The sequence below is a fragment of the Hemicordylus capensis genome, chromosome 4, assembly GCF_027244095.1.
Source record: "Hemicordylus capensis ecotype Gifberg chromosome 4, rHemCap1.1.pri, whole genome shotgun sequence".
Classification (NCBI taxonomy): domain Eukaryota; kingdom Metazoa; phylum Chordata; class Lepidosauria; order Squamata; family Cordylidae; genus Hemicordylus; species Hemicordylus capensis.
The window spans coordinates 112773564-112794173 of record NC_069660.1 but is presented as its reverse complement, the minus strand read 5'-3'; the positions used below and the strand labels follow the sequence as shown (position 1 = coordinate 112794173).

The following is a 20610-nucleotide window of genomic DNA, read 5'->3' as shown; positions in this document are numbered from 1 at the left end:
ACTGAACACAGATACAGGAAATGGACACTAGTCAGTTCTAACCAAATGGGAATGCCACTGAACATTTGGTTTTAATTTCCTGCTTTTAAAACAAATCAGCACATGGTCCATTTCCTCACCAGATGCAATCTTGTTCCTGTACGCTTTGGTCACAATCCCTATATACTTATTCGTAGCTTCATGGCCACAATGCTACTATGAAACAACAGGATAATGATATCCTCACACTTTAATTATGTTGGCTTTCCCCCCTTGTAGACCTTACTACCTCAGATCGCCAGCTAACATAAATCAATGTTAGTCCACTGACATCTGTGAGAATAAATTCCACAAAATATCTGTGATCAAAAGCTCCACAGAACCTTCCTTTATGATTTCTCAGTTTTGTTTGAAAGTTAAATTGTTAGTCATTTTGTCTATCAAAATTATCCTCATTCTAGCAGGGCAGTATTGACTATTGCTAATCAGGATCTGATCAGCATCCAGTCTTCTGTCCAGCCTGGACCATGAACCTGCAAGCAATTAGTATTGACAGGGCTCTCCTTAGGGCAGGGTGACCAGGGCAATTGCCCCGAGCCCTGTGCTGGCACAGGCCCCGCTCTGGGTACACTGCAGTACAGCCTGCCCTCCTTTCTCCCCCAGTCCCAGCCACTTATCTTTCCCCACAGCCGATCTTGTGTGTGTGTGTGCAGCTTGAAAGGCTCCCGTGCTAGCTGCTAGAGCTCCTTCTTTCCCTGCCTCTCAGCTGTTTGGTGGGTGGGCAGGGCCTCCAGAGAGGCCTCCATGCAGGCCTCCCTGAAGCCTGAAGCTCAGGAAAGAAGCAGGGAGGCAGGCAGGCAGAGAGTGTCCAGCACCAGAGCTCTCTGCAGACCCTCTGCCCAGACCAGCCTTAGTAATGGAGGTATGATGTGATTTCCTTTTTGTGGTTATCTTCCCCCACCTTGAATATTTAGGGATTGGCTTGCCATAGGTCTTTGGTATTGAGCAGAGATGAATATGTATATTTAAACTGGATTGGACAAATTGTTGGTTTTTAATTTTGTTTAATTAAAAAAAAAAACCCATCCAAAAAGTCCTATAAGTGGCTTTTTTCATGGCAGAAAATTACAAAAATGTCTGGAACCGAAGCCACCCCCGCTTAGACCAAAATTCCACCCCCATATAGAAGGATCTGCCCTTTGCCTTCATAAAAAAGGGTAAAACTCCCCCCTTTCAGCCCCAGCCTTGAGATCACCTGGAATGACTTGGTGTAGGGCTTTGGCTTTGAGCAGAGATGTAGGGCAGGGCAGGAGGAATGTGTATGTTTAAATTGAAGTGGATTGGACAAATTGTTGGGTTTAAAAAATTGTTGGGTTTGTTTCATGGCAGAAAATTACAAAAACTTCTTGAACAAACTATTTATTTATTTATTTATTTATTTTATGAATGTACTATGCTCAAGTTGATTTGCAACTCAGAAGGTCTGAGAACTGTGAAGCATGTGTTGTGCTTTTTATTTCTTTAGAAATGCATTATATGTCCAAGCTGGTTGGACATGTCCAAGACCCTCACTCACACAATTTACACTGTATGTCATCAATCAGTATGATTCTGTAATGATATGAAATGTTAAGGAGGCCCCGCACATGCTGATTCGCCCCCAGCCCCGCACCCCTCTAGGGACGGCCCTGAGTATTGAGCACTGCAACAAAAGTATTTGTGCATAGGTTTTACCAGGCTTTTCTCATATTTTGTCTGGGAGATAACTACACTCTCATCAGATGTATCTATTCCACTTCCTTTCTCCCACACAAATTGCAAGTTTTCTTTCTCAGGTGGTCATCACTTTGCTTTGTTTTCAGCTTTGCTTCAAGTGGACATGCTTTGAACTCACGTAAGTTAATTCCAATAAACTGAAATAAACTTCTCCATACAGAAGCTTGCAATTTCATAAACAAGCAAAAAATAAAACTACAATTCCTACCATGCTTTTTCTTGCTTCAGCAAATGCCCGTTTCTCTTCTTCTATACGCCTTTTGGCTTCCTCCTCTGTTCTTCTTTTTTCTTCTTCTTGTCTCTGTCTTTCTAATTCCTCAAAACCAAGTATCAATTTTCCAGGACGGAACTCCTTAACAGAATTTTCAGCTTCCTCATCATTGTCATTTTCACTTATCTTTAGAAAAAAATCAATTTTTTTAACATCTTTTAAAAGACTTCAAAAGTGCAAACAATGTTCAAAGGTGAAATATAGAAGTCTGAAAACTCAGAAAACATCCCAGTATAAGAAAAATTGCATATGTGGGTGGATATTGACCACTGAATAGCAAAGGTCATGAAGGTGAAGAAAAAGAAAAAAATTATTAATGAAGAACATGGTAACCACAACTAATAAAATCTTACAGAATAAAATATATATATGATACAGGCTTATGCATAACATATACTTCAACATATACTTTCAACATATACTTCAATGGTTTAGATCAGGGATTCCCAACCTGTGGTACTCCAGATGCAATTTATTGTGGCTGAGGATGATGGAAGTTGTAGTTCAGCAACATCTGGAGTACCACAAGTTCGGAAGCCCTGGTTTAGATGTATGGACTGTTAATATTCACTGAACCTGCAACAAAAGTAGCAGTATAGCTGTACCCTTGCTAAATAGGCAAAAGTGGCCTCTTTTACAGTGGTGGGTCTCATATTTAGAAGGGACACAACTGTCCCTGTTCATTCTAGCTCATCCCTCCCAGTGGCTTTTGCTGTCATCTTTCTTGTTTGTTGTTTCAGTTGCGAATCATTTTAGTCCCTTTCATCTCATTCCGCCTTTGCTCTGCAAACCTCTATGAGAACTTTTATTTCTTGAAAAGTGGTATATATAAGTATTTCAAATAAATTACAGCATCAATAGTTTATTCTTGTGAGTCTAATAAATGGGGAAAACTATACATCAGGGCCCCAATAACACTCCCCCTCAATTTCTTACTATACCAGCTCTCCATAAAGAACATTTCCTATATATTGTAGCATATTTACCATTTGTTGCCTTGCTTCCTCAAAGGCACGTCTTTCTTCTTCCAAGCGTTGTCTTGCCTCCTCTTCTGCTTGCCTCCTCTGATTTTCTTGTCTTTGTCTTTCCAGTTCTTCAAATGTTAATTTCACTTTTCCAGGAGAAAGGCATTCTTTTATTTCACTGCCTTGACTTTCATCTTCATCCTATTTATAAAGTTTTATTTCCAAAACTTAAATCCTCATGATACTAACATATGCACTTACAATCTCTTTTGCCTGTAGTCCTGAACTTACCCAGAAGAAAGTATCACTGAAATCAATGGGACCTACTTCCAAGTAAATATGCTTAAGATTGGCATGCAAGGATTTTTTCCCCAATTTTGCTTACCACATCTGGTGAAAAATATTTGACTTCCCTGAGAACTTGTTTTTCCTGTTCATATCTCAGTCGTTTTTCTTCTTCATGCTTTTGTCTTTCTTGTTCTTCTCTCTCTTTCTCTAGGTCCTCAAAAGTTATTTTCATCTTTCCAGGGGTTTTGCTAGGTTTTACAGGAACTACTGTCACTAGCAATGAATCATCACCTTCCTGTTGTTAAAGACAAATGTTGCTATAAACTTTTGGACAGCACAGGTGATACTGCTTGTGGGAAATTTAATTTCCACCAAGATGCTTGCTTATTTGAGAGTAAGAGTGACACAATCTGTGATTACAAGAGAAAATCATGTTTCAATGATACTGATCAGACTTTTGATAGCAAAAAAGACAGGAATAGAGCTCTGGCAAACAGTCTAGCAAACATTCATAAGAACCTTTATCATATTTTGCATTTGTATAAGATTTGCAAGTGTTCAAAGGGCTTCTCACATACTTTGTTGGAGTTCTTCCAAAACTCTGTAAAGGCAAGTCAGTATTATTATCCCCATATTGATTATGGAGTTGCTGAAGCTATGAAAGACTGGCTTGCCTATGCTGCTAGTAAGTTCACAACAGAGATTAACTTCAAGCTGGGATTGATTCATAACTCTACACACCAGCTTACACAACCTTTCTGTGACTATTGAAATGTACTGAAATGTCCCTTTTATTTCTTCTCATAAGTTTAGCCTGTGAACTGAAAGCCTTCTTCATTGCTGCCCCAAGGCTTTGGAATGTGCTCCCTGATGAAATAAGAGCCTCCCCATCTCTGACAACTTTTAAAAAGCCCTTAAAGAAGCTGGCTTGAAGCCAGTTCTAAGGTATTTTTTAAAAAAGTAGCCAGGTCTCTGCCATCTCCCCCTCCCCCCCGCCTTCCCCCACTCTTCAAAGGGCCGTTTTGGCCAGTTTTGGGGCCGTCTTGCCCCTTCATCTGTAAGTGGTGGCCATTTTGAAGACTGTCGTGCATGAGCCCTGGCTCCCAGGCCATGCAAATGGCCAGGGCGCATGCGTGGCCACTGCCAGTGGAGGAAGGGCTGGGACGGCCTGAAATTGGGCTGAAATGGCCCTTTGAAGAATGCGGGAAGGCCAGTGGGGGAAGGGGGAGATGGCAGACACAAACACACCCACGGCAGCACCCCTGGACCAGGCAGTGAGTCCTAAAAATAAAATTTTTTAACCTTAGACCCCTGAGCCAGCTTGAATTTGAGCCAAACTGGGGATCTGTTTGCGGGGCACAAAACTGAACATGCCTGGTTTGGTACGAGTCCAGTTCGGACTCAAACTGAACCAGGCAAACCGGTTTTATGCATACCCCTATAAATCACCCAGAGATGTATGTTTTGGGTGGTATACAATTATGATAGATGGATAGATAGATAGATGGATAGATGGTTAAATTTCTCAAAATTTAGCCATCCTATTTCAAGCACTAAAATGTTTATACCCTTATCCAAATACTGATCTGGGCATATTTTATCAAGCCTTAAAAAGATATTCCTCAATAACACAGAGCTGATTAACATAACTGAGTAAGTATAAAGCAAATGTTTGGCATATTTAAAATAAAATTGATACGTTTATCAATCAAGAAGCTGAAATGAAACCAATGAAATGAAATCAAAATAGCCCACATAAGATTCTGGTTTAGCCAGAGAGTATCTAATGGGGAGCCATATCCTAACCTGACACTTTAACTGGTGTGGTCCAAATGGAAAACTGTGCCATCACAGCTGAAGCAGCATCTCATCAATGGAAAGTACACTGCCACCATTTAGTTCTGCCCCACTTGGTACTAAAACTCAAGTTACCAAACTATTGCTAGGGAGAGAGGGGCACTCCCACCTCCCTTATGATGCAGTGCAAGAGACTATTGGCAGTTCCACTTTCCCTTCTACCACCTCTCAGCATTTGCCTCAGATTCTTCCCTGCCCTTGTAAAACAACAACAATTGTGTGACAGGTCTGTCACATCACAAAGTATATGTGAGTAGCAGCACAGAGGGCATGGAATTATGCCTTAACTAGCCAAAGGATCCTTTTGTAGGGATCCTTGTGTCCAATCTTATGCTCCTCTTCTGCAAAAGAAATTAACCTCCGTGAAAGAACTGCCATCTAGAAGACTGTGAACACATTAGAATTATATTGTCCACTTTGGGACTGTGGTAAGATGTCTGACAATAGATACTTTGCTTCATTTAGGGTAGTTTGGCTTTAAACAGAAGTACTTCTGCTAAACAGGGTTACAGATCAAGCTATTAGTGTCTATCTGATTAACCACATCCCTGTTTAAACACGGAGCTGAAAAACAAATTTGTAAGTCTCCCCCCACCCCCCCAGAAATGCACTAGAACTGACATATTTCAATCTTATATCTTGATTACATTTATATCTTGCCTTTCCCCCACCATATAGTTCAAAGTGATGTACATTTAGCAGCACTGCTGTATCATGTGCCTTCAGACCATGAGTGGAACCTTGTACATTTTAGGGCCAAATGACATGTTACATTAAGTCCATCATTAATTGCTGCAGATATCTGCTATTGAGATGAAGGGGGCAATTTTCAGCAGGAAAACAATACAAGGCAAAAGGGTTACCCTCCCTCTGCACACCATGCCCCCAAGCCAGATTGTTTGCTTTAACTAAAAGGGGACACCTCCAGCCCTGTTCCTGTGTAAGCTAGTCAATTAATGTTGAACTTTATGCAACATGTACAGGTGAAACTCGAAAAATTAGAATATCGTGCAAAAGTCCATTAATTTCAGTAATGCAAATTAAAAGGTGAAACTGATATATGAGACAGACGCATTACATGCAAAGCAAGATAAGTCAAGCCTTAATTTGTTATAATTGTGATGATCATGGCGTACAGCTCATGAAAACCCCAAATCCACAATCCCAGAAAATTAGAATATTACATGGAACCAAGAAGACAAGGATTGTAGAATAGAACAATATCGGACCTCTGAAAAGTATAAGCATGCATATGTATTCAGTACTTGGTTTGGGCCCCTTTTGCAGCAATTACTGCCTCAATGCGGCGTGGCATGGATGCTATCAGCCTGTGGCACTGATGAGGTGTTATGGAAGACCAGGATGCTTCAATAGCAGCCTTCAGCTCTTCTGCATTGTTTGGTCTCATGTCTCTCATCCTTCTCTTGGCAATGCCCCATAGATTCTCTATGGGGGTCAGGTCAGGCGAGTTTGCTGGCCAGTCAAGCACAGTACACTGTATACTTTTCGGAGGTCCGATATTGTTCTATTCTACAATCCTTGTCTTCTTGGTTCCATGTAATATTCTAATTTTCTGGGATTGTGGATTTGGGGTTTTCATGAGCTGTACGCCATGATCATCACAATTATAACAAATTAAGGCTTGACTTATCTCGCTTTGCATGTAATGCGTCTGTCTCATATCAGTTTCACCTTTTAATTTGCATTACTGAAATTAATGAACTTTTGCACGATATTCTAATTTTCCAAGTTTCACCTGTAATTTGGCCCTAATTTGTTTAAAAAGAGAACTTCTTGCTTGAGTGATCTTAAAATGTAAAATTCTGAAAAGGTGAACATTTTTTGATATAAGGATCCTAAACTGTTTTAGAGACTCATAAATATAATCCTGGGGCCATATCCATGTCAGACAGCTTTGAAACCCTAAGACACTGTCGAGGCTGGTAAATCATTTGTCTATTCTCTTTTTTAAAAGAAACAAAACAAAACTCCAAATGAATGTGGAATAAGTTGTCCAACTGTAATTGTCAGATGAAATCTTAATTGGATTAAATAGGTATTTTCCCAAATGAGTGGAATCAGAGAGTGCTATCAGAAGATAACTCACAGGCCATTTATAATGTGGCCTACGCAGTAGCGGGGCCAGACCAGTGGCAGCCCATGTCCATCCGCCACTCCGCCCCCTAGTCTACCGTCAGATGCCAGGGTTGGCCATGCTCCCACGTCAGACATGGGGGGACGTGGCCTGGCTCCCGAAAGGGGCTGCACGACCCTGTTCGGGAGTTAGATTCAGGCCAGCGCTGTATTCGCAGCACAGTCAGGAGCAGCTCTTCCCTGCCTTAAAGGCAGGGAGAGCCTCTCCTGGCCGTGCTGCAAACACAGCGATCATCATTTAACTCCCAGATGTGGCTGCACAGCCCCACTCGGGAACGAAACCTGCCCCCTCCCCACGTCTGACGTGGGGGGCGTGTCGGGGCTGCGGCCCAGATTCTTTGAACCCGGTCGCCCAATGGTGGCTACGCCCCTGGGCCTGTGTTAACATAGTTACTTTAGCACAGAAGACAGGGAGACTTGCTCTGCATTCCAGCTATTCACAGTGGTAGCCATTCATTCATTCTTCTAATCCAATGGCAAAATTCTAAGCAATGTGCCATGCCTCTATCAAATAGATGACATTTGAGAATGTTCTTCACATTACCCGAGACAGGCAGATAACTAATCAGAATGGTGATGGGTCCAAAGGCTCAGTGGCAGAGCAACTGCTTTATATGCAAGAGATCCCAGGTTCAATCCCTGGCATCTCCAGGTAGTGCTAGGAAAGACCGTTGTCCAGAACCCTGGAGAGCTGCTGTCAGTCATAGTCAATTCTGAGCTAGAGAGACCAATGGTATAAGGTAGCTTCCTATGTATCTATGAAATGGACACTAATTTTACTTCTAGGAATCAGATGGCAATGTTATAATTAGTATGGCACATTAATAAGCAGATGTACATGTCACTGGTGGTTAAGACAGGACAAGACAACAAATGGCAAACAGTTACAGAAAAGTCAGCAGGTAAAGTGGGAACAAAATAGTAATTATGAAGTTATGTTTACCATATACGGTGTGTGCTAAGAAGACTGATAAATCTGAAAATGCTCTGCTATGAAATTTCCAGAAATGTTGTACAGCATTCAGAGCGCTTTGTAACCCAGCCAGTACTAAAATAATAACAGTGTATAAAAATAGGTGAATGTTGCATTGTAAAGAAGACTGATTACCTCCGATGCCGATTCAGTTCCCGAATTGTTTAATTGTTCATCAATCTATTAAATAAGAATTTTACACAATAGTGTTACTTTGACTCTTTCCCTTCTTTTCAAACATAAATTATAAATCAAAATGTGGCATTAGCATGTGCGAATATAGTGCACTCTACTTACAGTGTCCACACAATGTATCTCTACAAGGCCCTGATTAGACATTACTCTGCAGAGAAACATCCGAATCCCATAAGAGACTCAGACTTTAGGATACCCTTCTACTTGACACTGCAGGCCTGCACAATATGCAACTTCGTGAGCCAAACAAACCCATGACCTATATATTGTGGCCAGCCAAGTGTTCGACAACCTGCCTGTTTCTAGGGATGTGCACAGAACCGGTTTGGAGGCCCTTTATGGGCCTCCAAACTGGTTTGAATGACTGGCTGTTCTGTCAGTTCGAAGGTAGGGGGCATAGCTTTTAAGGGCGAGGGAGGGTGCCCTTACCCTTCCTGCCATGTTTCCCCCGCCAGCACTCCATTTTAAAAGTGTCCATCGGGGCTGTAGCATACCTCCCTGCTGTCCCAGTGTCATCCTTGGCTGGAAGCAAAAGGAAGTACCCAGCGTGTGCAACATGTGTGCAGACGTGCCCCGGGTACTTCCTTTTACTTCTGGCCGAAGACGACATTGGGACAGCAGGGAGGTACACTGCCGCCCCGACAAACACATTTAAATGGAGCGCCAGCGGGGGGAATACAGTGGGTGAGGTAAGGGCACCTTCCCCCACCCTTAACGGTATGCCCCCCACCTTTGAAGCACTCCCCGCCAGTTCCATGCACATGCCTACATGTTTCCACAGTCCTAGGTAGCTTGACAAGCCCCTGGTAAATCAACAGAGTTCTGTATTCGGCTTGGCAACCCTCAGGTTGCGGAGAAAGTAATGGTTTGTACTATATATTTTTTAATGTGTGATCTGCTTGACCCTGTGATTTTATTTATTTTAAAAGACAACCCTTTTAAATCTGGTCAGGTGGATCTGATGGGCAGGGAGATCCACATTCAAATGGCAACTTTACATCCCAGTTACACCATTATGTAAGTTATTTCTTCCTGCAGAGTTATTTCTGACCAGGGCCTTAATCTGACTTCATGTGCAGGACACCTAGGTGCACGCTTTCTCAAGTGAGAGACAAAGACACATGTATAATTTGGCACACATCCCTCTGAAAATACTCAGAAGTGGTGATGGAAAGGATCAAGCTCCTGCTTCCTAGTAACTGCAATACTATTCCTGAATTTCACATGTGTGTGCTTTTCACATTAGACAGGATGTGTGTCTTGTATCCCTCCCAAGTACAGAACCCAGTGTGCAAAACCATCCTGTGTGGGCTCCCTCTGCTTCCTTCCCTCTGGTAAATTCAATGGGATCCAATAGATGGAAGACACTGATCACTGCTTGCAAAAGCTGATTGCTCAGTTAACCAATTATTAGTTACTTGCATTATGACACTCATTATTCTCTCAGGCTAAGGTGGCTTCTTCACAGTCTACAACAGAGCTGCACAACTTTGGCCCTCCTACTGTTTTTGAACTAGAACTCTCATCTTCCGCAGCCACAGTGGCCAATAGTCAGTCAGGTATGATGGGACTTGTATCCAACATCTGTAGGAGGGCCAAAGTTATGTAGCTCTTTACTACAATGGACACACATTTGTTGCACTGTAAACATGAAGAGAAAGAAATTCACAAAAAGCACATTTCAAGTGAAAAGCCATAGCCAGTTTAAATGTCACAACACATACATGGAGATGAAGTTAAACAAAAAGCCCTTCCACAGGGTTGGGGGTGGGTGGGCGCGGATGTATGGTAGCATTCTATGCATGCCCAGTCATGTGCAGTATTTGCACTCAAGCAGTACCACCACCAGGAATATGCAGTGATAATCTGCTGAAGATGCCTGTGTTGGAGATAGTGAAAAGGTTTTTTGATGGCTACAATGTTTAACCCACACAAGGATGAAATGAATAGAGAAATACTTATAAAGTATGTATATACAAATTAGTCTGCTATAGGATGCTTTCAATTAATACAAAAGACAGATGACTCAAGTAGTTTGAGTACTTTGGCCTATCTATAACCTAAGTCAATGCTGGTGGGAGTGGCTATAAGATACTGGGACTTCTAATGCTAATGTTCTTCCCATGCTAACTTGGCAAAGGGGCACCTTTTAATGTGGTGTTTCTCTTTATTTAGCAGGGAGAGAGTAACTGGCCTTATCCACCCCAGCAAAGCACCACCAGTGACTGTTGCTGGTGTCTATCTTATGTTTCTTTTTAGATTGTGAGCCCTTTGGGGACAGGAATCCATCTTATTTATTTATTATTTCTCTGTGTAAACCGCCCTGACCCATTTTTGGAAGGACGGTATAGAAATCAAATTAATAATAATAATTAATATTGTGTCTAGGAATTAGCATGACTCACTGTATAAGACACAGACAGCAGTCATCAACGAGGTCATAAATATCCAAACAAACAAAACTTACTACAAAATCTCAGGCTTGGAATTGCCTTTGAACCAACAGATTGACAGCTGCAAAATCTGAAACTTATTCTTCAGTAAGTTATTAAGATCCTGTACAGATGCTTCATATTTCATTTCCTTTATAACATCCCAAACCCTCATTTCCTACATTTCTATGAAAAGCATTTTGCTTCTTTGTTTGTAAAAGCCATTCTGTTGCTGCAACCTGTTCATTTTTTCTCACATGTCTCTCTCTCGTTGGCTATATTCAAATACTAGGAATAATCCTTGCTCTTTAAAATATCCCATTTTCTTTATGTCATATTATTGAAGTGATAACTTATCTGAATAATACATAATACATATAGTAGTATATAATAATAGTACCATATTGTAACTTTTACACTTGAGAAACATTTATGCATTACTGGCAGCACAATTTGACTAACATTGAACTGACAAACAGTTGAATAATCTCTCTCTCTCCCCCCCTCTCCCCCCCCCCTCTCTCCCTCTCACACACACACACACACTCCTAGCTTTCTGTACGGAAATGAAAGCACAGGGCCTAATCCCAGGACCTAAACTACTAAAACAATTCTCATGTACCATAATACTCAGTGCAGAGGATTCAATGACAAAACACAGCCATTGCACCAACCAATACACCACACAGATGACACCCGCAACCACTTTGAAGAGTGTGGCTTTGATGTGTTGCTCACACAAATAACAGCAGTGTCATTGGAAAAACTACTAGTGACAGGAACTTGGCTTAGTTCCCATAGAAGATTGGTCACAGTCGGACCAGAAGTTGCTCCCTGTTGCTCATTTTCAACTGGAATGTTTGCAATTTATGAATGTAAATTTGCTGCAGCATTGTATTAGCAAAATTAAATCATCAGCAATTTAAAACTTCAGAAAATTACTTTAACTGTTTCACTGCTGAATATTTGAAACCCAACTCTATGAATTGGTAGGCAAACAGACCAAGAGTTTCAAATGGACAATGGGCGGCGGGGTGGGGGGGCACAGTGGAAATGACCCTAGTTTAAATTATAATAATGCAACACTTATAGAGTATGGCTGCACTCCAACAGCAACATTATGCTTCACATTTACAGTGATTGCCTTAGGACTGATTAGACAAATGCTCTCATCTTTAATGTTTGTGATTTGCATTTGGTTTTGAACAGTATTTTGTTGACTACTATCAATATACCTCTTGTGCTTTCTTTGCCAGTTCTCTCTGAATTTTCCTTTTCTCTATCATGTCTTGTTCAATTCTTCGTTGCCTTTCTTCTTCCATTCTTTTCCTTTCTTCTTCTTGCCTCTGTTTTTCCATTTCTGCAAACTTTCCTTTGACAGTTCCTACAAATACAAATGTATGTGGTGCAATTTAATCTTTTAACTAAGAACATAAGTAAAGGCCTCCCTTCTAGATCTAGATTATACCCTCTTTTGGTGGAAGAGAAATAGTACAGAAAATATTCTATTTTTGTTACTTTTCTATTCCTTATCTGCCACCAAAAGTAGCACCTGTAATGGTGAATATCAAGAACAATAAAATCATTTCAACAATGATTATCAACCATTAGTAAAATTATAAATATTATAATTACAGTTAAAAACAAGCCTAGTGAAGAACGCTAAAACATTCTTATAAAAATAAAGTCCCGATATAAAGATATCACCCAGCATTAAAGCCTTACTGAATATCTATGAGTTAAACTTGAAATGTCAAAGGGGAAGTAGCCAGACATGCCTCCAGCAGAAACATATTCCAGAGTGTGATTCCCACCACAGAGACTGCAAGACTCAATGCCTTTGTAGCTCTCCCATGTAAGAGTCAAAATATGGAGGAACAGTAGAAATCTCAAATGGCACTGACTCTTTCACAAAATTGTTGTGGGTGTCAATACCATGAAAAACACAGGCCATAAAAAGCTTTGAAAGGTAATCATCTACAATTTTTGAATTGGACCTGAAGTAGTAGTTGTTGCTTATTTACGATCTTAGATCAAACATCAATATACATAGAATATACACAGTAAAAAGAGAAAACAAAAACGGAAACAAAGTCTAAAATGTCATCAAATACATAAAATCAGGAACCTTTGACAGTAACCGATTGCTGTGCTCTAGCTTCTCTTAGTTTGGTCAATGTGTAACAGAATTTAGCAACCGCCAGGGATATTGTTGGGTCCCTATCTTCTAATAAACATATAAGAATTGTCTCCACTGAGTGGCTTTTGAGATCTTTCAAATACTGAGATAAAAATAAATCTCTTTCATCAGTATAAAGTGGACAATGTAACAGTGAATGCATCAATGTTTCGGGAGCAGCTCCGCAGGGGCATAGTCTCTCCTCATAGGGTTTTCTCTCAAATTTCCCTGCTAGCATCGCTGAGAGTAGAGCATTCAAGCGAGCTCTTGTAAACGCCCAGCGCAGCTTTAGTGAATAGATTGTATAGAAATAAGAAGTATGTAAGCAGCTAGTGCAGTTAGGGTAGAACAGAATTGATATGTCAACAACAAATATTTATATACCGCTTTCAACAAAAATTTCCAAAGTGGTTTACAGAGAGAAATAATAAATAAATAAGATGGATTCCTGTCCCCAAAGGGCTCACAATATAAAAAGAAACAGACACCAGCAACAGTCACTGGAGATACTGTGCTGGGGGTGGATATGGCAGTTACTCTCCCCCTGCTAAATAAAGAGAATCACCACATTGCCAAGTTAACATGTCCTGTTGGCCTATCCCTGTTAAGATGTGAGTTGGAACATTCTGCACTAACTGCAACTTCCAAATTTCCAAGCGAGTGCTAAAGGAGGAGGAGGGGATGCAGAGAAGCTGAATGAATTCTTTGCATCTGTTTTCACTACAGTAGATATAGGGCAGATACCTGTGCCTGAAATTGTTTTTTCAGAAAGGAATTCTGAAGAATTGAGGCAAATAGAGGAGATAAGAGATGAAGTGCTAGGTCTTATTGGCAAATTCAAAATAAACAAATCACCAGGTCCAGATGGTATCCACCCAATTGTACTTAAAGAACTCAAATGTGAAATTGCTAGTCCCTTAACAAAAATATGTAACTTGTCCCTAAAATCAACCTTTCTACTTGAGGACTGGAAAGCATTCATTGTAACCCCAACTTTTTAAAAGGGATCCAGAGGGAATACATGCCAGTTAGTTTAACATTTGTTCCAGGAATGTTGATAGAAAGCATTATTAAAGGGAATATTATGAAGCATCTAGAAGTGCAAGCCTTGCTGAGGAAGAACCAACATGGCTTCTGAAAGGATAAGTCTTGTCTTACTAACTTCCTAGACTTTCTTGAAAGTGTCAACAAGCATATTAGATAGCAGTGACCCAGTGGATAGAAAGTGTATTTACATGACCCGCAGGTGGGCGGGGGAGAAGGCAGGGGCTAAAACACCTTCCACCTAGATGACAGTGTCTCCCCTCTTTGGATGTGCTGCTGCGCACCTGCACAATCGATGCTGCTTGGAGCAGCGTGGCTCTCTGGAGGCCAGGTCCCACTGTGTGACAAGCGTAGTGCATTGGAGGTTACCCCCATGAGACAGGCGCTCTAGGCAACTGTCTCTGTGTGCACTCAGATTGCAAGCAGCCTGAGCTTGCACATGATCCTGGGAGCTGGGTTAAGGACGTGCTCACACCCTTAACCTTGGCTATAGAATGGGCTTAGAAGTTGGATTTGGCTGGGTGGGAGCACTGGGATCCATGCAAATCCCAGCGTTCCACATTAGCAGTTTAGCCTGGGCGAAGCTGCTCGTGAGAACAGCCTCATTTTATATTTGGACTTTCAAAAAGCTTTAGATGAAATCCCTCACTAAAGACTCTTTAGCAGCCATTGGATAAGAGGATAGGTCATCTCATGGACCAGTAACTGGTTGCCAAACAGAAAGCAGAGAAGAGGAATAAATGGACAATTTTATCAGTGGAAAGCAGGAGCAGCCAGTGGGGCTGAGGCTGGAGGGAGCATAGAGCAGGGCAGATAGGCAGACAGGCACAGAACCAGTCATAGCTGCTTGCCTCTCCCTCTCTCTCTCCCCCACTCTGCCATGGCTGCCTCTTCTCTCTCTTCTTGCCCCAGCCAACCTTAAACTAAGCCATGCAGGCTGGTCATTTATCAGGTGAACCAACCAAAGGATGTGCAAAGTGAGGTCCCTCAAAGATCTATATTGGGACCTTGTGGATAAATGATCTGAAGTGAGGAATGGACAGCGAAATGGCCAAGTTTGCAGATGACACAAAATGATTCAGGGTGGTAAAGACAAAGGGGGGGGGTAGTGAAGAGCTTTAAAAGGTCTTCTACCTAATACAGGTGAAATTCAAAAAATTAGAATATCGTGCAAAAGTCCATTAATTTCAGTAATGCAAATTAAAAGGTGAAACTGATATATGAGACAGACGCATTACATGCAAAGCGAGATAAGTCAAGCCTTAATTTGTTATAATTGTGATGATCATGGCATACAGCTCATGAGAACCCCAAATCCACAATCCCAGAAAATTAGAATATTACATGAAACCAATAAAACAAGGATTGTAAATAGAACAATATCGGACCTCTGAAAAGTATAAGCATGCATATGTATTCAGTACTTGGTTTGGGCCCCTTTTGCAGCAATTACTGCCTCAATGCGGCGTGGCATGGATGCTATCAGCCTGTGGCACTGATGAGGTGTTATGGAAGACCAGGATGCTTCAATAGCGGCCTTCAGCTCTTCTGCATTGTTTGGTCTCATGTCTCTCATCCTTCTCTTGGCAATGCCCCATAGATTCTCTATGGGGTTCAGGTCAGGCGAGTTTGCTGGCCAATCAAGCACAGTAATCCCATGGTCATTGAACCAGGTTTTGGTACTTTTGGCAGTGTGGGCAGGTGCCAAGTCCTGCTGGAAAATGAAGTCAGCATCCCCATACAGCTCGTCTGCGGAAGGAAGCATGAAGTGCTCCAAAATCTCCTGATAGACGGCTGCGTTGACCCTGGACTTAATGAAGCACAGTGGACCAACACCAGCAGTTGACATGGCTCCCCCAATCAACACAGACTGTGGAAACTTCACACTGGACTTCAAGCATCTTGCATTGTGTGCCTCTCCATGCTTCCTCCAGACTCTGGGTCCTTGGTTTCCAAATGAGATGCAAAAGTTGCTCTCATCAGAAAAGAGGACTTTGGACCACTGAGCAACAGAACAGTTCTTTTTTTCTTGAGCCCAGGTAAGACGCTTCTGACGTTGTTTGTTGTTCAGGAGCGGCTTGACAAGAGGAATACGACATCTGAAGCCCATGTCCAGGATCCGTCTGTGTGTGGTGGCTCTTGATGCACTAACTCCAGCCTCAGTCCACTCCTTGTGAAAGTCCCCAACACTTTTGAATGGCCTTTTCCTGACAATCCTCTCCAGGCTGTGGTCATCCCTGCTGCTTGTGCACCTTTTTCTTCCACACTTTCCCCTTCCACATAACTTTCTATTAATGTGCTTTGATACAGCACTTTGGGAACATCCAACTTCTTTTGCAATTACCTTTTGAGGCTTTCCCTCCTTATGGAGGGAGTCAATGATGGTTTTCTGCACAACTGTCAAGTCAGCAGTCTTTCCCATGATTGTGATTCCTAATGAACCAGACTGAGAGACCATTTAAAGACTCAGGAACCCTTTGCAGGTGTTATGGATTGATTAGCTGACTGGAGTGGGACACCTGGAGCCTAGACTGTTGAACCTTTTCACAATATTCTAATTTTCTGGGATTGTGGATTTGGGGTTCTCATGAGCTGTACGCCATGATCATCACAATTATAACAAAGTAAGACTTGACTTCTCTCGCTTTGCATGTAATGCGTCTATCTCATATATCAGTTTTACCTTTTAATTTGCATTACTGAAATTAATGAACTTTTGCACGATATTCTAATTTTTCGAGTTTTACCTGTAGGTTTAAAATGGCAAATGCAGTTCTGTGTAAGTAAGTGTAAAGTGATGCAATTGGGACATAAATTCCCAACTTCACCTTTACACTGATAGGCTCTGAACTGGCAGTGATCGACCAAGAAAAGAATTTTGGGGTCATGGTGGGCAGCTCACTGAAAATGTTGACACAGTGTGCAGCAGCTGTAAAAAAGGCTAATTCCATGATAGAGGTGATTAGGAAAGGAACTGAAAATAAAACTACAAAAAATAGTAATTCCTTTATAAAAATCTATGAGGTGACTGCACTTGGAACATTGTGCACTGCATTGTAAGTAAGATATTATAAAGCTAGAAAAGGCACAGAAAAGGGCAACCAAAATTATTACAGAGCTGTAGCAGGAGTGGCCTGTACGGGTGGCGCCGGGGGAGGGGGGCGGCAAGAGGCACCTTTAAGCACAAATTAATAGGTGCTTACCTCTGTTCCAGCTGCAGCTGCAAACTACTCTGTGCAGCAGCGCACTGCCCAGCAAGCCGTGCGGCGGCAGATCAGCTCCACCAATCCTCCACCAGTGACCAGGTGAATGGCAGAGCCAATCTGCTGCCACAGGGAGTACCTCGGAATAGTTTGCAGCTGCAGCCAGAGCAGAGGTAAGCACTTATTAATTTGTGCTTAAAGGTGCCTCTTGCCACCCCCGCCAGCGGCACCTGCACCGGACGCTCCTGAGCTGTAGTGATTCCCCTATGAAGAAAGACTACAGCGTCTGGGCCTTTTTAGCTTAGAAAGAAAGTGGGTAAGGGGGAAGTGTCAATGCCAGAAGTGTATAAACCTATGCACAGTGTGAACTAAGTGGACAGAGAAAGGTCTTTCTTCCTCTCTCATTATAGTAGAACCTGAGATCATCTGTTGCAGCTAAATGCTGGGTGATGCAACAAATCACCCAGCAAAGACAAAAGGAAGTACTCCATATGTAATTAAACTATGGAATTCACTGCTGCCAGATGTGCTGGTGGCCACTGATCTAGACGGTTCTAAAAAGGGATTAGATAAAATCATGGAGGATAGCACTATCAATGCCTGCTAACCTGGATAGTTGTATATTAGCATCAGATTGGGGCAGCATGCCCCTGAAACCAGGTGCTAGGGAATACCAATGGGAGGGGGCAGTTGTCCTCCCCAACGCTTGCAGGCTTCCCAGATGCACTTGGCTGGCGACTGTGTGAAGCAGGATGTTGGACTGGATGAGCCTTTGGCTTCTTATGTTCTTAGGTTTTTACTGCTTTAACTCTTAATTTTACCTGTCAGTTTTGGAACATATGCTTTCTCTACTTTAGAAGTATTTTCTTCTTCTTCATCAGAAGCAAGTAGTTCTTTCATCTAAATAATGGAACAGAAACATTAATGTTCTTTAAGAATTTGAAAGCAAAATTTACATAAATTTTATGCAATAATATAAAACACTTTACATTAATATCAAAATACTGTACACGTATTTGTGTACTGCAGAATAAACATCATTTACACTGACTTTGTCAGCGAAACCATTTTAAAATGCTTAAAGGGCTAATAAAAGTAACTGAAACAAGTATTTGCAAGCAAAGGAAATGACCTCCTGCTTTCGCCTGTTCAATTCTCTCTCTCTAACATATTGTTCTTTTCTTCTTTGCTTTTCATCTCTAGATCGTCTTTGGTTTCTTTCTTCCCTTGCTTTCTGCATGGCTTCAAATTTATCCTTTACATCACCCTTTCGAAGTTTGGGCACATAGGACTTTTGGACAGGTTTAGATGAAGAAAGCAGAATCTTTGTGAAGATGTAGAGAAGACCAAGACAAGGAAAAGATGGTAGAAGCAGAGAATGTTAAATTACATAGCAGATTGTTAGACAGAATACAAGAGGTATAGAAACAGACAATATAAATGGAACAAAGGTTTTTGTATCCCAAGCTGCATTATGCTATGTATATTTCAAAATTTTTACAATTTCAATATTTTTACAATATTTTTTACAATTTTTACAAATATTTCTTACATTATTTATTTCATGGTCATGTGTTTTCAAGCCAGAACTATATTATCAGTACTCCTTTAAACCTCATACATACCTCAGCCTTCTGAGCAACGTCATTCATTGCTACTGTCTCCAATCCAGTACCAGATATGTGCAAAACGTATGTTTTCAGGTTTTACCTTTAACAATAAAAGAGTTCTTACTGTCACTTAAGTAATATATATTAGTCAACTTTTCAACAGTAATCTAGGGAACAGAGTATGTGCCTGAATGGAGCCTGTATGCCCTACAAGCGATGTCAGAATCATATGGCTTAGTTAGTTTACATTCATTCACTGGATATTTGTAAGTCTCCATTAAGTGCTAAGGCAGACATACTTGCTTATGTTCATGAGGAAATTTCATCATTTGATCTGTAAAAGGAAATAAAAACACATCCAGGACTCAGCACTCACCTGAAACCACATCACTCACCTGACAGCTAAATTAAGGTATAAGAAGATATGCCTTCTCAAATCTGAAGGCATTTCAGGGTTTCAGAGGCCACTTTAAATTAAATAGCAAAGGTTTATTTAAGAGGGTTGCAAAGCTACAGAAACTCCTAGAAGACCTCACATGCACAATATCCACTAGGGCTGCTTCACACATTGCCCAATATCCTAATTAAAGCTGAGTCGTGCAAATACTGGGGCTGCTGCTGCTGCTGCTGCTGCTGCTGCTGCTGCTGCTGCTATTGTGAAGCTTCAGGCCCTGCCACCAAAGCTCCACTGAGCTACCAAGGACCTGTCAGCCATCATGAAGTGGATGTTCAAGGAGAATCACGTGCCTGAGCACTGCTTTGTGGAGTCCACCAAAGTCCAAACCAAGTATCCCAACCATGTCCCAGTGATTGCTGAAAAGGTCTGTGGCTTTCAGACTGTTGACAAGAGGAAGTACTTGGTGCCATCTGACATCACTATGGCCTATTTCATGTGGATTATCAAGAAAAGGATTCAGGAGAAGCCCATATTCCTCTTTGTAGATAAGACTGTCCCACAGTCCAGTCTGACCACGGGGCAGCTATACAAGAAGGAGAAGAATGAGGATGGATTCTTGTATGTAGCCAAGAACATGTTTGCCATCTGACTGAAGCTTCTTCCCATTGCAATAGCACTTTGTGATCATGGCAATGAGGCATAACCCTGGTATGTATCCTCTGGGATACATCTAATAGCATTGTTGCAATACTGAAGAAAGGTACGTCAAGGGACTAAAGTGAAGATTGGTGGGATTTTAAAATGTTCATTTGACTATTAATTACAAGTCTGTAGTAATGGGAGCTTCTAGTTGTTTTAAACAGTCTCAAGCTGGTGATCTTGGCTAAAATGTTCCTCTTGATGAGTTTTCTAGAGGAAGTACCAATTAAACCCTCTCAGATAATTAAAGCTGCATGCATGCATATGGATGCATGCAACCAAAAGCAAGCAAAAAGAAAAAGAAAAAAAAGAAAAAGGCATATGTTCAGCAATAACATTCCTCCTTGTGTGGGGAGGGGCAATTTTCATGAACCTTCCTTTCCCTTGGAAACGCCTCTGCAGCATGAAATTATGTCCCCAAAGGCTGCACGGCCCTTAGGGGCACAGCTTCACACTGTACAGAATGCTTCCAGGGGGAGAGGACAGATCAGCAAATCCGCCCCCCACAAGCATGAGCCCCCATGCTTCAGAAGCAAGGTGTTATCACTGCACATGTCCCTCTTTTTCTGGCTGCTTTTGGCAGCTATA

At 41.6% G+C, this 20610-nt stretch overlaps 2 protein-coding genes across 9 annotated transcripts in view; one reads left to right on the top strand and one right to left on the bottom strand.

The window, feature by feature from the left end:
* NEXN (nexilin F-actin binding protein) overlaps positions 1–20610 on the bottom strand; it is a 44394-nt gene that overhangs the window by 10980 nt on the left and 12804 nt on the right. For 3 of the 8 annotated variants that reach the window (XM_053247954.1, XM_053247959.1, XM_053247955.1), the window contains exons 2-9: positions 18942–19026; positions 18449–18640; positions 18138–18216; positions 12126–12274; positions 8399–8443; positions 3377–3574; positions 3013–3192; positions 1964–2152 (exon numbers count right to left, since the gene is read on the bottom strand). In XM_053247954.1, coding sequence (XP_053103929.1) covers positions 1964–2152; positions 3013–3192; positions 3377–3574; positions 8399–8443; positions 12126–12274; positions 18138–18216; positions 18449–18640; positions 18942–18968 — 1059 coding nt within the window. In that variant the 5' untranslated portion in view covers positions 18969–19026. The remainder of the gene's footprint in view (positions 1–1963; positions 2153–3012; positions 3193–3376; positions 3575–8398; positions 8444–12125; positions 12275–18137; positions 18217–18448; positions 18641–18941; positions 19027–20610) is intronic. The other 5 variants (XM_053247957.1, XM_053247960.1, XM_053247958.1 and 2 more) reach the window with 3 other exon arrangements.
* Positions 19643–19972, top strand: LOC128323855 (gamma-aminobutyric acid receptor-associated protein-like 2). The gene has a single exon (XM_053247717.1). The coding sequence runs from the start codon at positions 19643–19645 to the stop codon at positions 19970–19972; it is 330 nt and encodes a 109-aa protein (XP_053103692.1).

Coding starts and splice junctions, on each gene's coding strand:
- LOC128323855 (XM_053247717.1), top strand. CDS start 19,643: ATGAAGTGGATGTTCAAGGAGAATCACGTGCCTGAGCACTGCTTTGTG.